The sequence below is a fragment of the Entelurus aequoreus genome, linkage group LG23, assembly GCF_033978785.1.
Source record: "Entelurus aequoreus isolate RoL-2023_Sb linkage group LG23, RoL_Eaeq_v1.1, whole genome shotgun sequence".
NCBI classification, from domain to species: Eukaryota; Metazoa; Chordata; class Actinopteri; order Syngnathiformes; family Syngnathidae; genus Entelurus; species Entelurus aequoreus.
The window spans coordinates 41,441,389-41,458,255 of NC_084753.1; the positions used below are offsets into that span (position 1 = coordinate 41,441,389).

General features: G+C 41.3%; 2 protein-coding genes and 1 long non-coding RNA gene across 3 annotated transcripts; all 3 read left to right on the plus strand.

Annotated features, from left to right (window-relative positions):
• Window positions 1-154: 154 nt before the first annotated feature.
• LOC133640825 (uncharacterized) lies at window positions 155-2,785 on the plus strand. Its single transcript, XR_009824217.1, has 4 exons — window positions 155-806; window positions 932-1,038; window positions 1,118-1,192; window positions 2,598-2,785. It is a non-coding gene; the product is annotated as an uncharacterized LOC133640825 (long non-coding RNA).
• A 4,924-nt stretch (window positions 2,786-7,709) lies between these two features.
• nenf (neudesin neurotrophic factor) lies at window positions 7,710-10,502 on the plus strand. Its single transcript, XM_062034502.1, has 4 exons — window positions 7,710-7,892; window positions 7,960-8,020; window positions 8,086-8,189; window positions 10,326-10,502. The coding sequence occupies exons 1-4, from the start codon at window positions 7,746-7,748 to the stop codon at window positions 10,500-10,502; spliced, it is 489 nt and encodes a 162-aa protein (XP_061890486.1). The 5' UTR covers window positions 7,710-7,745.
• A 76-nt stretch (window positions 10,503-10,578) lies between these two features.
• LOC133640890 (tigger transposable element-derived protein 4-like) lies at window positions 10,579-12,066 on the plus strand. Its single transcript, XM_062034573.1, has one exon. It carries the CDS (start codon window positions 10,579-10,581, stop codon window positions 12,064-12,066), a length of 1,488 nt encoding a protein of 495 aa, XP_061890557.1.
• The last annotated feature ends 4,801 nt before the right edge of the window (window positions 12,067-16,867 follow it).

Below are 16,867 nucleotides of genomic sequence, written 5' to 3' on the forward strand. Positions count from 1 at the left end.
CAGCAGCCACACATCTTACACTGACGGTACCAATACCCAGAATCCCATGCAGCCCTAACTCTTCCGCTCAACCAACGCACGGAGAGGGGGGAGGTGGATGTGTGGGGGGATTTGGTGGTAGCGGGGGTGTATAATGTAGACCGGAAGAGTTAGGGCTGCATGGGATTCTGGGTAATGGTTGTGTTGTGTTTATGTTGTGTTACGGTGCGGATGTTCTCCAGAAATGTGTTTTTCATTCTTTTTTGGTGTGGGTTCACAGTGTGGCGCATATTTGTAACGTAACAATGTTAAAGCTGTTTTATACGGCTACCGTCAGTGTAAGCTGTGTGGCTGATGAGTAAGTATGCTTTGCTGTCTCCTGTGTGTGCAAGTAATAACAACATGCAACATGTGGCTGGACTGGCACGCTGTATGTAAATGCTATAGAGGACAATTACTGCAGTGCATTTAGGGCACGCCCTTTTATTTAGTAATTAGAGTGTAAATAGGATTATTTTTTCCCTGGGAGTAATCTATGAGAGACACTGAGATCCATAAGTCTCCTGGGGAAATCGGGGGGTCGGCATGTATGTAGCTGAGCCGCATCAGAGTGGTCAAGGAGCCGCATGCGGCTCCGGAGCCGCGGGTTGCCGACCCCTGGTATAGGTGAAAGCTCTTACTGCTCTTGGTGGGCCGAATTTGGCAGACACGGTGAGGACAATGCTGAGGAAAATTGCCACAAACAAAGTCCTGGAGCAGCTTGGCCTCCGTGGAAAGTCAGGAAAAGTGGCGTTTGAGGACTTGCCCCTTTACAGATATAATAAATAGTAAGTGTTAATAATAGGTTTGCATCTTTGAGCATATGTTGCATGTATGCTCACAAGGTTGATCTAGCTGTTATTATTACAGTATTTATTCTAAAGGGGATTCTAAATTGTGCTGGTGATTGCAGAGGCATGCAGGGGTGTTTACAAGCAGACGACCACAGCTGAAGTGGATTGTGAGCTTGGAGAGGTCCTGAAACTGGCCACTTTTCGAAAGGGAGGTTCAAAATTTGAGGTAAGGAGAAGAGAAGATATTCCATTTTATTGAAGTTCCACTGCATGTCTTTTGAATTTGCAATTATAACTACTTGCAGGAGAAGAGGAGGAATTAAGAGGGAGGACAAAAAAAAGGAAAAAGAAACAAGCAAAAGAACAGAGTGAGATGAGAGGTAAATGATAAAGTAATTATGCCAATGTTTTAATTCAATTCAATTAAAGGCCTACTGAAAGCCACTACTAGCGACCACGCAGTCTGATAGTTTATATATCAATGATGAAATCTTAACATTGCAACACATGCCAATACGGCCGGGTTAACTTATAAAGTGACATTTTAAAATTCCCGGGAAATATCCGGCTGAAACATCGCGGTATGATGACGTATGCGCGTGACGAAGTCAGAGTAACGGAAGTTATGGTACCCCGTAGAATCCTATACAAAAAGCTCTGTTTTCATTTCATAATTCCACAGTATTCTGGACATCTTTTGCAATTTTTTTAATGAACAATGAAGGCTGCAAAGAAGACAGTTGTAGGTGGGATCGGTGTATTAGCAGCGGACTACAGCAACACAACCAGGAGGACTTTGTTGGAGCGCTAGCCGCCGACTTCACCTTGACTTCCCACGTCTCCGGGCCGCCAAACGCATCGGGTGAAGTCCTTCGTCCTTCTGCCGATGGCTGGAACGCAGGTGAGCACGGGTGTTGATGAGCAAATGAGGGCTGGATGGCGTAGTTGGAGAGCTAATGTTTTTAGCATAGCTCTGTGCAGTCCAGTTGCTAAGTTAGCTTCAATGGCGTCGTTAGCACAGCATTGTTAACCTTCGCCAGCCTGGAAAGCATTAACCGTGTATTTACATGTCCACGGTTTAATAGTATTGTTGATTTTCTATCTATCCTTCCAGTCAGGGGTTTATTTCTTTTGTTTCTATAAGCAGTTAAAGCAAGATGCTATCACGTTAGCTCGTAGCTAAAGCATTTCGCCGATGTATTGTCGTGGAGATAAAAGGCACTGAATGTCCATTTCGCGTTCTCGACTCTCATTTTCAAGAGGATATAGTATCCGAGGTGGTTTAAAATACAAATCCGTGATCCACAATAGAAAAAGGAGAAAGTGTGGAATCCAATGAGCCAGCTTGTACCTAAGTTACGGTCAGAGCGAAAAAAGATACGTCCATCGCTGCCTCTCAAGTCATTCACTGTAACGTTCCTCATCTACGAATCTTTCATCCTTGCTCAAATTAATGGGGTAATCATCACTTTCTCGGTCCGAATCTCTCTCGCTCCATTGTAAACAACGGGGAATTGTGAGGAATACTAGCTCCTGTGACGTCACGCTACTTCCGCTACAGGCAAGGCTTTTTTTTTATCAGCGAGCAAAAGTTGCGAACTTTATCGTCGATTTTCTCTACTAAATCCTTTCAGCAAAAATATGGCAATATCGCAAAATGATCAAGTATGACACATAGAATGGATCTGCTATTCCCGTTTAAATTTTAAAAAATCATTTCAGTAGGCCTTTAAGCTACATTCCAGTGCTGTCTTTGTTGTATTTGTGATAATTATTTACTTCCAGGATTTGGGTTTCCCTGCTTGGGCTGCTGCCCCCGCGACCCGAACTCGGATAAGCGGAAGAAGATGGATGGATGGATTTACTTCCAGGAAGAGAACCAAGAAGGGGCAGGATACACTGACGCGCACGACCAAGACCACTGCATTCCATTCCATTTGTATTATAGTTATCACTAATAAAGAATTAATTCTGTTGAAATTTCTGTTTGAGTGTTATTCCTGACAATATAGCATAAAAACAGATGTAAATAGCATGTTCCTAAACAGTTCCCTAAACGTTCTTGGCTAACGTTCTGCTAACCAAGCTAGAACTCCACAACCTCACGTTCTTTGAACGTTATAAACTAACGTTCCCAGAACAATGCCACTACGTTCTCATAACGTTCACATAACGTTCACTTAATATGTGCGTGATAAGACAGGTATTTTCCTGACACGTATGTGTTATGTTTTTATCAAATTTTTTTTTTTAATTGAGCAATGTACATATACAAACATATATTCCTGATGTACATAAAAACCAAGGCACTTTCAACACATCTCAACAATTTTAAAACATCCATCCGGTTGAGCAAATACTGTCTTTCGCAAAACATGTAAAGGAAAGAAAACTAAAGCAAATACAAATAGAACATACATATAACAATAAATAATCATTAAAAAAAATAGTATACGATACAAATTTTTAAAAAGGCTAATCTAAATCACTTGAAATTCCTGCAATAACAAAATAAATTTAAGGGCTTTTGTAGTTTTTTTAAAATAATTTTCCAAGATTTAATTGATCATTTTAAATTATTGAGCCAATTGTAAAATGTAGATTTTATTTTTTATAAATCGACATTTATATAGAAATGTTTTTGCTTGGAGCATTTACATGTTGACAAACATTTTCTATGCTACCATCATGTATAAATATGCCAAATTTGATCTCTTCTATAGTTAATGGGGACATCTCCACACCCTTGTCTCTCAGCCAATTTAAATATATTTCTAAATATTATATATATATATATATATATATATATATATATATATATATATATATATATATATATATATATATATATATATATATATAAAAATATATATATATATACTTACCATGTCTGTATGTATAATATATGTGTGTCTATATATAAATATATATATATGTATGTACATATGTAATTACAGTACTCCCTGGTGTACAGTCATTTGTAAGTCATTCTAGTTAATGCAATATTAAAAAGCACAAATAGAGAACTCTGTAGGATCCCCTTTTTTTGTAATATAGTTGTTAAAGTCATACTGGTTTGATATCTTGTTTTGTGCAGTGCCTTATTTATATTGTATTTTTAATGTATTTTATGCAACTTGTTGACATGTTTTATTTTGTGTTTATGTATGTAAAAAATATTGTATTTCATATATTCATTTTTTATTTTTTGTATTCATTTATTCATCCATTTTTTTTTTTATCTTGTTAACTATTCTGATTGTTAATTTGCTTTCTTTAAGTAAAAAAAAAAGGTCAAAGACAAAGCTATTCGGTTTCTTGTGAGTATATACACTTCACTGCCGATGTGGGGGGGGCGCCACCTAAAATCTTGCCTAGAGCGCCAGATTGGTTAGGGCCGGGCCTGCAGTACATACTAATCAAGTTTTGTGGGAGGTTGTGACGTCAGCTGCCCTCACTAAACCTGGGAACGCGTCAACATTACGGGTAATAATAATGGATAATAATGGATGTCCGCTAACTTTTTGCAACTCATCGCTAAGAAAACGGAAATGCTGATTATCGGTCCTGCTCAACACCGACATCTATTTAATAATACCACCTTAACATTTGACAACCAAACAATTAAACAAGGCGACTCGGTAAAGAATCTGGGTATTATCTTCCACCCAACTCTCTCGTTTGAGTCACACATTAAGAGTGTTACTAAAACGGCCTTCTTTCATCTCCGTAATATCGCTAAAATTCGTTCCATTTTGTCCACAAGCGACGCTGAGGTCATTATCCATGCGTTCGTTACATCTCGTCTCGATTACTGTAACGTTTTATTTTCGGGCCTCCCTATGTCTAGCATTAAAAGATTACAGATGGTACAAAATGCGACTGCTAGACTTTTGACCAAAACAAGAAAGTTTGATCATATTACGCCTATACTGGCTCACTTGCACTGGCTTCCTGTGCACCTAAGATGCGACTTTAAGGTTTTACTACTTACGTATAAAATACTACACGGTCAAGCTCCTGCCTATCTCGCCGATTGTATTGTACCATATGTCCCGGCAAGAAATCTACGTTCAAAGAACTCCGGCTTATTAGTGATTCCCAGAGCCCAAAAAAAGTCTGCGGGCTATAGAGCGTTTTCTATTCGGGCTCCAGTACTCTGTAATGCCCTCCCGGTAAAAGTTAGAGATGCTACCTCAGTAGAAGCATTTAAGTCTCATCTTAAAACTCATTTGTATACTCTAGCCTTTAAATAGACTCCCTTTTTAGACCAGTTGATCTGCCGTTTCTTTTCTTTTCTCCTCTGCTTCCCTCTCCCTATGGAGGGGGAGTTGCACAGGTCCGGTGGCCACGGATGAAGTGCTGGCTGTCCAGAGTCGGGACCCCGGGTGGACCGCTAGCCTGTGCATCGGTTGGGGACATCTCTGCGCTGCTGACCCGTCTCCGCTCGGGATGGTTCCTGCTGGCCCCACTATGGACTGGACTTTCGCTGATGTGTTGGATCCGCTGTGGACTGGACTTTCACAATATTATGTCAGACCCACTCGACATCCATTGCTTTCGGTCTCCCCTAGAGGGGGGGGGGGGGGTTACCCACATATGCGGTCCTCTCCAAGGTTTCTCATAGTCATTCACATTGACGTCCCACTGGGGTGAGTTTTCCTTGCCCGTATGTGGGCTCTGTACCGAGGATGTCGTTGTGGCTTGTGCAGCCCTTTGAGACACTTGTGATTTAGGGCTATATAAATAAACATTGATTGATTGATTGATTGATAGTCACGTCCGTTGTGTCCTTGGGCAAGACACTTCACCCTTGCTCCTGATGGGTGCTGGTAGCGCCTTGCATGGCAGCTCCCTCCATCAGTGTGTGAATGTGTGTGTGAATGGGTGAATGTGGAAATAGTGTCAAAGCGCTTTGATTGATTGATTGATTGAGACTTTTATTAGTAGGTTGCACAGTGAAGTACATATTCCGTACAATTGACCACTAAATGGTAACACCCGAATAAGTTTTTCAACTTGTTTAAGTCGGGGTCCACTTAAATTGATTCATGATACAGATATATACTATCATATATACTATCATCATAATACAGTCATCACACAAGATAATCACATTGAATTATTTACATTATTTACAATCAGGGGTGTGGAGGGGGGGGAGGATATGGACATCAAGTAGTGGACATAGAGAGAGAGAGAGAGAGAGAGAGAGGAGAGAGAGAGAGAGAGAGAAGAGAGAGAGCGAGAGAGAGAGAGAGAGAGAGAGAGAGAGAGAGAGAGAGAGAGAGAGAGAGAGAGAGAGAGAGATCAGAAGGCATAAGAAAAAGAAAAAGTATCCCCATTTGATTGTTTACATTTGATTATTAGCAATCCGGGGAGGGTGTTAGTTTAGGGTTGTAGCTGCCTGGAGGTGAACTTTTAGTGCGGTTTTGAAGGAGGATAGAGATGCCCTTTCTTTTATACCTGTTGGGAGCGCATTCCACATTGATGTGGCATAGAAAGAGAATGAGTTAAGACCTTTGTTAGTTCGGAATCTGGGTTTAACGTGGTTAGTGTACCTTGAAGGTAGAAAAGCGCTATACAAGTATAACCCATTTATCATTCATTTACATACTAATCAAGTTTTGTGGGAGGTTGTGACGTCAGCTGCCTTCACTAAACCTGGGAACACGTCAACATTAGCTGACCACGGAAAACCGAGGCATTGATTGATTGATTAATCAATATCCACCTCGAATTCCATTCAGGCTATTAAAAGTGCAACATTATAAATCCAATCAAACAGCTTCAATAAAGGCTGCCAGTATGGGTGAGGGCCGACATCCGGGCAACTGAGCTACATACGGGTTCTTCGAGCCATAGCAACGAGACTGGCGTTGAAAACAAACCGTTGCCATTACTCTTTAACCTGTCGACCTACGCTGGTAAAACCCGTCATTCTGTCTCCAAAATGCCGAAAAACTGTGTTGTTTTTGGTTGTGCTAACCACAACTGGAAACAGGGAAAACAAAGGTTGTATTTTGTTCTGCCAAAGCGTGATAAAAGCCCACAGAGACGAGACAAATGGCTCGCAGCTTTACACCGGGAGAACGAGGACGGTTCCCACTGGAGTCCCCCAAAGTCCCGGGTCGTGTGTTCGGATCACTTCGTTTCTGGTAAATATAAGGAACAAAAATCCACCTTCTTAACCACAACTTGGCTATACCGTCCGTGCTAACGTTGTACTTGTTGAATTTGTACCTTATTACGTTCGACAGCTGAAGTTGTTGTTGTACAAAAATAACATGCGGTATATACTATATAGTCTAAAGCCTAGCTAGCTATTTTCGAAAACCGGACAACGAGAGGATACCAAAGGCAGCGTTATGGACACCACCGGGAAAACGTAAGCCAGGGCGGCCAAAGAACACCTGGCGAAGAACAGTTGTACTCAAACAATACATGTAGCCCTCAAATCTCTCAATATTTTATACACTAACACTTGATCTTGTTGTTGATAACTTCCGCGTCTCTTTCTTAGTAGCGCGCAGGCTAAGCTAACTAGCAAGCTGAGCTAAGCCTGAGAAGCTTTAAAGTTCACTGAGACGAGTCTGACGCAAATAATACATTTTCGTTTTTTCACACGACATGCGAATAAGTAAAAATGCGTAAATGAAGGATTTAACGCCGACTTCCAAGCCACAACGCTCGTTAAATGCTTTTTTCTGTCAATGCTGCGTTCGCTGTGAGCTGGTTTGTTTTCAACGAATTCCCGGTTGCTAGGGGATTTGGTAGGCGGAAGTGACGTAGGTCCGCTGGTTTGGTGCTGTCCTAAAGTCGCGGCCGCATTTCCCACGACACCAAAACGCACCATTGACCATATATAGACGCGACACCGGAAGTGAAACGGCGAGTTCATTTCCGCCTCCGGCGAACCAAACCGCCTCTGCCATGGCAACAAGCGGAGCTAACCTGTTCTTGTCGCTATTATTAATTAGCCTGGTTTCGGCGGGCGACGTCAAGTTAAAGTACAAAGCCGCCACCAAGCCTGTGAGGTTATTCACCGAGGAGGAGCTGAAGAGGTACGACGGAAGCCAGGTAGCGTATAACTGCCATTATGTCGCGTGTTTGTGCCGCAATTCCTCACCGCATGCTACGTCGCCAGGAGGGAGAGTCCATCTACATGGCGGTCAAAGGGGTGGTGTTCGATGTTACCAAGGGAAAAGGTGCTTTTATTTACCTCTAACCTCATACGTAATGACTCATTTCTACTTTTTATGTACGGTTTCAGAGTTTTATGGCAAAAACGCGGCATACAACGCCTTGGCTGGCAAGGACTCCACCCGAGCCGTAGCGAAGATGTCCCTCGACCCCGAAGACCTGACGTCAGATACCGTGAGATACCTTTTTATTGTGTCCTTTTTGTTTGTTGTTGTGCGTTAAAACCCCTCAGGATGTAGTTACGCTGCATTGTTCAAGTGACCCAGTTGTGACGTGTTCTGAACTCCTGTTTCAACGCCAGTCTGGTATTCTCAAACTTTTTTTTTAACCAAGTACCACCTTGTAAAAAAAACTTGGCCACCACCATAATGGCCAAAAATAAAATACAGTAGCGTAGTAGGCTTAAGTGTTCATCAAGTACCACCATAATGACATTAAAATACAGTAGTGTAGTAGACCTAAGTATTCATTAAGTACCACCATAATGACAACATTAAAATACAGTAGTGTAGTAGACCTAAGTATTCATTAAGTACCACCATAATGACAACATTAAAATATAGTAGTGTAGTACACATAAGTATTCATTAAGTACCACCATAATGACAACATTAAAATACAGTAGTGTAGTAGACCTAAGTATTCATTAAGTACCACCATAATGACAACATTAAATACAGTAGTGTAGTAGACCTAAGTATTCATTAAGTACCACCATAATGACAACATTAAAATACAGTAGTGTAGTACACATAAGTATTCATTAAGTACCACCTTAATGACATTAAAATACAGTAGTGTTGTAGACCTAAGTATTCATTAAGTACCACCATAATGACAACATTAAAATACAGTAGTGTAGTAGACCTAAGTATTCATTAAGTACCACCATAATGACAACATTAAATACAGTAGTGTAGTAGACCTAAGTATTCATTAAGTACCACCATAATGACATTAAAATACAGTAGTGTAGTAGACCTAAGTATTCATTAAGTACCACCATAATGACAACATTAAAATACAGTAGTGTAGTAGACCTAAATATTCATTAAGTACCACCATAATGACATTAAAATACAGTAGTGTAGTAGACCTAAGTATTCATTAAGTACCACCATAATGACAACATTAAAATACAGTAGTGTAGTAGACCCAAGTATTCATTAAGTACCACCATAATGACATCATTAAAATACAGTAGTGTAGTAGACCTAAGTATTCATTAAGTACCACCTTAATGACATTAAAATACAGTAGTGTAGTAGACCTAAGTATTCATTAAGTACCACCGCAATTACATTAAAATACAGTAGTGTAGTAGACCTAAGTATTCATTAAGTACCACCATAATGACATTAAAATACAGTAGTGTAGTAGACCTAAGTATTCATTAAGTACCACCATAATGACAACATTAAACTACAGTAGTGTAGTAGACCTAAGTATTCATTAAGTACCACCATAATGACAACATTAAAATACAGTAGTGTAGTAGACCTAAGTATTCATTAAGTACCATCATAATGACAACATTAAAATATGGTAGTGTAGTAGACCTAAGTATTCATTAAGTACCACCATAAAGACAACATTAAAATACAGTAGTGTAGTAGACCTAAGTATTCATTAAGTACCACCATAATGACAACATTAAAATACATTAGTGTAGTAGACCTAAGTATTCATTAAGTACCACCACAATTACATTAAAATACAGTAGTGTAGTAGACCCAAGTATTCATTAAGTACCACCGCAATTACATTAAAATACAGTAGTGTAGTAGACCTAAGTATTCATTAAGTACCACCGCAATTACATTAAAATACAGTAGTGTAGTAGACCTAAGTATTCATTAAGTACCACCATAATGACAACATTAAAATACAGTAGTGTAGTAGACCTAAGTATTCATTAAGTACCACCATAATGACATTAAAATACAGTAGTGTAGTAGACCTAAGTATTCATTAAGTACCACCATAATGACATTAAAATACAGTAGTGTAGTAGACCTAAGTATTCATTAAGTACCACCATAATGACAACATTAAAATACAGTAGTGTAGTAAACCTAAGTATTCATTAAGTACCACCATAATGACAACATTAAAATACAGTAGTGTAGTAGACCTAAGTATTCATTAAGTACCACCATAATGACATTAATATACAGTAGTGTAGTAGACCTAAGTATTCTTTCAAAATGTTACTTACTTCATGTATGCTTTTATTTTGAGACTGCATACTGATACCAGTTTCTTCTGAGCAATGTAATAATTTGGTGGTAAATGTATTTTCGGTGACAGACCGGCCTCACGAAGCAGCAGCTGGACTCCCTGGACAGCGTCTTTGAGGACACCTACAAAGCCAAGTATCCAATCGTTGGCTACACGGCAGCGCGCATCCTCAACGAGGACGGAAGCCCCAACGAGGACTTTAAACCTGAAGACCAGCCTCACTTTAAGATCAAAGACGAGTTTTAATCAATTTTTAAACTTTTGTACGCCTTTATCGAGTAGACCAGCTCTTCACTTTATAGACTAGTCAGTTTTTATTCCAATGGCCGAGCGTGGACAAAAGCGAAAGTTAGAACTGCACACATTAGACAATAAGTACCAAGCAGTCAAGGCGGTGGAAGGAGGAACTTCTCGGACTGCGGTGCAGGAACAGTTTCATGTCAAGCGCAACACTCTGAGCGGCTGGATCAAAAACTCCACCAAAATAAAAGAGCAATACGAGTCCGGAAACGCCAACTCCAACTGCAAGAAAATAAAGCTGGCCAAAAACCCCGATGTGGAGAAGGCCCTTTACTTGTGGTACTGTGACGTGCGGAAGAAACATCCCACGCTCCCACTTCGACGGGACTTGCTTTCGCAGAAAGCGGAACAGTTCGCCAGAGACCTCGGAGCCGCCAACTTCATCCCCTCAAATGGCTGGTTCACCCGTTTCAAGCAACGCTACAACTTGACATACAAGCGTGTATGTGGTAGAGACGGCAACGTGTCCCAGCTGGGGGACTGGAAAGCGCGCCTGGCAAAGATATTTTCGGACTACCAGCCCAGAGACATATACAACGCAGACGAAACTGCGCTCTTTTTCAAACGCACGCCGGATTACGCCAGCAACGGCCAATCGGCGGTCTGGGAGAAACAGCCTAAAGATCGCGTCACGCTGATGGTGTCGGCGAATATGGACGGCAGCGATAAAGTCCCTTTGTTCGTCGTTGGAAAGTCCCACGAGTGTTTGAAAGGCGTAGAACGTTTGCCTCTGCAATACGGGCACGATAAAAAAGCCCGGATGACTCCCGCCTTGTTCACCACGTGGCTTCAACAGCTGGACCGACACATGTTCCTTCAACAGCGCAAAATCGTTGTAATTGTCGACAACCGCTCGGCCCATCCACACGTGGAAGGTCTGCGAGCGGTAAAACTGGTCATCCTCCCCCCAAACTCCACGTCAGCCACCCGACCCGTGACTCGGGAGATCGTCCGCACGCTGAAATTTCACTACAGAAAAATGCTGACCAAGAAAAAGGTGGCATTCCTCCGAGCTAATGAAACATTCACGCCAGATCTCCTCGGAGCCATGTACTCACTGAGGAAGGCTTGGGAGACCATAAAACCGGAAACCATCCGTAATTGTTTTTTCCGGGCCTTCACCGCCGACGGCAAAGATGACGCAAAAGCTTTTGAGGGCTCGCAGCCGGAAGATGAGGAGGAAGATGACACGCCCTTTTACTCTGCCACCGGACTGGGCAAGAAAGACTTCAAGGAAAGGTGTAACCCTCGGGAAGAGGATTTGGAATGTTCCGGACCCCGCGCCGACGAGGACATTCTAACGTCTGTGGCAAGGAAGCAGGACGATACGGTCGATGCCGAGGACGAAGACACTGACGCCGACTCCACAGCGCCGACCATGAAAGATGCGCTACGAGCTGCGGAAGTGCTCCGAAAATTTGCCATGGTAAACAACGACGAAGAACTGTTGAAAAACACTGAAAATGTGAGCGATATATTGCTAAAGAAGCAATTAATTAATTACCATTAATAATGTTCAGGCTTGAGAGGGTGAATACCAGTTTAAAGGCCTACTGAAATGAATTTTTTATTTATTTAAACGGGAATAGCAGATCCATAGGCAGCACGGTGGAAGAGGGGTTAGTGCATATGCCTCACAATACGAAGGTCCTGAGTAGTCGTGAGTTCAATCCCGGCCTCGGGATCTTTCTGTGTGGAGTTTGCATGTTCTCCCCGTGACTGCGTGGGCTCCCTCCGGGTACTCCGGCTTCCTCCCACCTCCAAAGACATGCACCTGGGGATAGGTTGATTGGCAACACTAAATTGGCCCTAGTGTGTGAATGTTGTGTGAATGTTGTCTGTCTATCTGTGTTGGCCCTGCAATGAGGTGGCGACTTGTCCAGGGTGTACCCCGCCTTCCGCCCGATTGTAGCTGAGATAGGCTCCAGCGCCCCCCGCAACTCCGAAGGGAATAAGCGGTAGAAAATGGATGGATGGATAGCAGATCCATTCTATGTGTCATACTTGATCATTTCGCGATATTGCCATATTTTTGCTGAAAGGGTTTAGTAGAGAAAATCGACGATAAAGTTCGCAACTTTTGCTCGCTGATTAAAAAAAGCCTTGCCTGTACCGGAAGTAGCGTGACGTGGCAGGTTGAAGGACTCCTCACATTTCCCCATTGTTTACACCAGCAGCGAGAGCGATTCGGACCGAGAAAGCGACGATTACCCCATTAATTTGAGCCAGGATGAAAGATTTGTGGATGAGGAACGTGAGAGTGAAGGACTCGAGTGCAGTGCAGGACGCATCTTTTTTCGCTCTGACCGTAACTTAGGTACAAGCTGGCTCATTGGATTCCACACTCTCTCCTTTTTCTATTGTGGATCACGGATTTGTATTTTAAACCACCTCGGAAACTATATCCTCTTGAAAATGAGAGTCGAGCACGCGAAATGGACATTTAAAGTGACTTATCTCCAAGACAATACATCGGTGACACACTTAGCTACTGAGCTAACGTGATAGCATCGTTCTCAAATGAAGATAGAAACAAAAGAAATAAACCCCTGACTGGAAGGATAGACAGAAGATCAACAACACTATTAAACCATGTACATGTAACTACACGGTTACATCAACCGCCGTGCTCACCTGCGTTCCAGCGATCGACGGCGCGGCGAAGGACACCCATCATCGACAAAGCTCTGTAGCATGAGCTAACGTGATAGCATCTGTCTCAAATGCAGATAGAAACAAAAGAAATAAACCCCTGACTGGAAGGATAGACAGAAGATCAACAATACTATTAAACCATGTACATGTAACTACACGGTTAAAAATTCTCAGCCTGGTAAGGCTTAACAATGCTGTTGCTAACGACGCTAAGGCTAATTTAGCAACTTAGCAACCGGACCTCACAGAACTATGATAAAAACATTAGCGCTCCACCTACACCAGCCAGCCCTCATCTTCCCATCAACAGCCGTGCTCACCTGCGTTCCAGCGATCGACGGCGCGACGAAGGACTTCATCCGTGGGTTTGGCGGCTAGCATCGGCTAGGCGTCTGCTAAGTAAGTAGTCCTTGTTGTGTTGCTGTAAGTATTGTACTTAGCCGCTAATACACCGATCGATCCCACCTACAACGTTCTTCTTGGCAGCCTCCATTGTTCATTAAACAAATTGCAAAAGATTCACCAACACAGATGTCCAGAATACTGTGGAATTTTGTCGAAGAAAACAAGAGGTTTTTGTATCGGGTCCGATGATAAGTTAACCCGGCCTTATTGGCATGTGTTGCAATGTTAAGATTTCATCATTGATATATAAACTATCAGACTGCGTGGTCAGTAGTAGTGGCTTTCAGTAGGCCTTTTACGGCTCCTATGGTTTCCGGCTCACATAAAGGGCAGTTAATTGGCCGATCAGCTGGCAAAGCGGACATTAACGTTAGAGCAGCACAGAGAGGTACTTCTCAGTAAGCCTGAGGCAACGTCATTGAGTAAAGGACATCTTTTGAAAGAGTGGCAATCCCATTGGGACATGACTACAACACGAGGACACTTGCATGCAATACAGAACACAGTAGGAGTGGGAAGAACTGTAAGGGAGAGCATTAAAGAAGAAGGGCTTAGGACATTGCACCTTATCAACAAGGACAAGGACGTTGGAAGACATGGACAGAAGAAGGTTACTCTCAAAGGGGTACTAAGCAGGAACCAGAACATTTTAGGGAAGTTTCTAGAAGAGGTGGGTTTATGGTATATAATTTAGTATGAAAAGGTGTATGTACGCTGAACAAAAATAAACGCAACACTTGTTTTTGCTCCCATTTTTCACGAGTCGAACTCAAATATGTAACATTTTTACTATATACACAAAAGACCCGTTCCTCGCAAATATTTAAAGTTAAGTTAAAGTTAAAGTACCAATGATTGTCACACACACACTAGGTGTGGTGAAATTTGTCCTCTGCATTTGACCCATCCCCTTGATCACCCCCTGGGAGGTGAGGGGAGCAGTGGGCAGCAGCGGTGCCGCGCCCGGGAATCATTTTGGTGATTTAACCCTCAATTCCAACCCTTGATGCTGAGTGCCAAGCAGGGAGGTAATGGGTCCCATTTTTATAGTCTTTGGTATGACTCGGCCGGGGTTTGAACTCGCAACCTACCCATCTCAGGGCGGATATTGTTCACAAATCTGTGTTAGTGGGCATTTCTTCTTTGTCAAGATAATCCATCCCACCTCACAAGTGTGGCATATGGAGATGCTTATTTAACAGCATGATTATTGCACAGGTGTGCCTTAGGCTGCCCACGATAAAAGGCCACTCTAAAATGGGCAGGTTTATTACACGACACAATGACACAGACGTCGCAAGTTTGGAGGGGGCGTGCAGTTGGCGTGCTGACAGCTGTCGCCCGTGAATTGAATGTTCATTTCTCTAACATAAGCCGTCTCCAAAGGCATTTTTAGAGAATTTGGCAGTACATCCTACCAGCCTCACAAGCCCAGCACCTCCATGATCGTCTGAGACCAGCCACCCGGACAGCTGCTGCAACAATTGGTTTGCATAACCAAAGCATTTGTGCACAAACTGTGAGTAACCTTGTCAGTCAGAAAGTATTTGTTTGGCCAAAAAGTAAATGTGCAGTCAATGTCTATTTTTTGGTGATGTTGACAACCGCTTACGTCTACTTCCTTGGTTCACTTACAGCGGTCTCAGTGCATCAGGTCCGTTCTGAAACCTGTACTATTACATGTGCTATACTTGCTAGTATCGTCTCGTTCAGTAGTGGAGCTCCTTTGCTCACGTGACATCATACAGGGCACACTATTGGCTGATGGCGGACCAATCACAGAACACTCTTGTCTGATTGGCTCAGCCACACTGAGCCTCCTGTGTGCCACAGCTCCATGTTGGCTCTGCTGTTTTTCAGATAACGTTTTTAGTCATTTTAATCAATTCAGTGTCTTCCAAATGTTGTGCGCCTTCTAAGACTTTGGGCACAGGAAGCTGTTTAAGATCGAAGTAAAGGGGAACCGCACCATTGCTGTGCTAAAAGAAGCTGGCTTGGCTACCTTCGGTTCCTACTCGGGTTGTACGCTATGCCGGTACTAATGAATTAAAGAAAGTACTACACTGCCATTAATAAATACTGATGTTAGTGCCTATGTTAGCTGTATTAGCCTACTATCAAAATGACTTTAAAAGTCTTATATAATGTAATAATGAAGACAACACATGATGTAAGTGTCTATTAGCTACATTAGCCTACTATCAAAATTACTTAAAAATTGTCTTATATAAGTGTTATAATGAAGACAACGCATGATGTAAGTGTCTATTAGCCTACTATCAAAATGATTTTAAAAGTCATATAAAAGTGTTATATAGAAGACAATACCTGATGTGTCTATATTAGCCTACTATCAAAATGACTTTAAAAGTCTTATATAATGTAATAATGAAGACAACACATGATGTAAGTGTCTATATTAGCTATATTAGCCTACTATCAAAATGACTTTAAAAGTCTTATATAATGTAATAATGAAGACAACACATGACGTAAGTGTCTATATTAGCTATATTAGCCTACTATCAAAATGACTTTAAAAGTCTTATATAATGTAATTATGAAGACATCACATGATGTAAGTGTCTATATTAGCCTACTATCAATATGACTTTAAGTCTTATATAAGTGTTATAATGAAGACAACACATGGCATAAGTGTCTATATTAGCTATATTAGCCTACTATCAAAATGACTTTAAAAGTCTTATATAATGTAATTATGAAGACATCACATGATGTAAGTGTCTATATTAGCCTACTATCAATATGACTTTAAGTCTTATATAAGTGTTATAATGAAGACAACACATGGTGTAAGTGTCTATATTAGCCTACTATCAAAATGACTTTAAAAGTCTTATATAAGTGTTATAATGAAGGCAACACATGATGTAAGTGGCTATATTAGCCTACTATCAAAATGACTTTAAAAGTCTTATATAATGTAATAATGAAGACAACACATGACGTAAGTGTCTATATTAGCTATATTAGCCTACTATCAAAATGACTTTAAAAGTCTTATATAAGTGTTATAATGAAGGCAACACATGATGTAAGTGTCTATATTAGCCTACTATCAAAATGACTTTAAAAGTCTTATATAATGTAATAATGAAGACAACACATGACGTAAGTGTCTATATTAGCTATATTAGCCTACTATCAAAATGACTTTAAAAGTCTTATATAATGTAAAAATGAAGACAACACATGACGTAAGTGTCTATATTAGCTACATTAGCCTA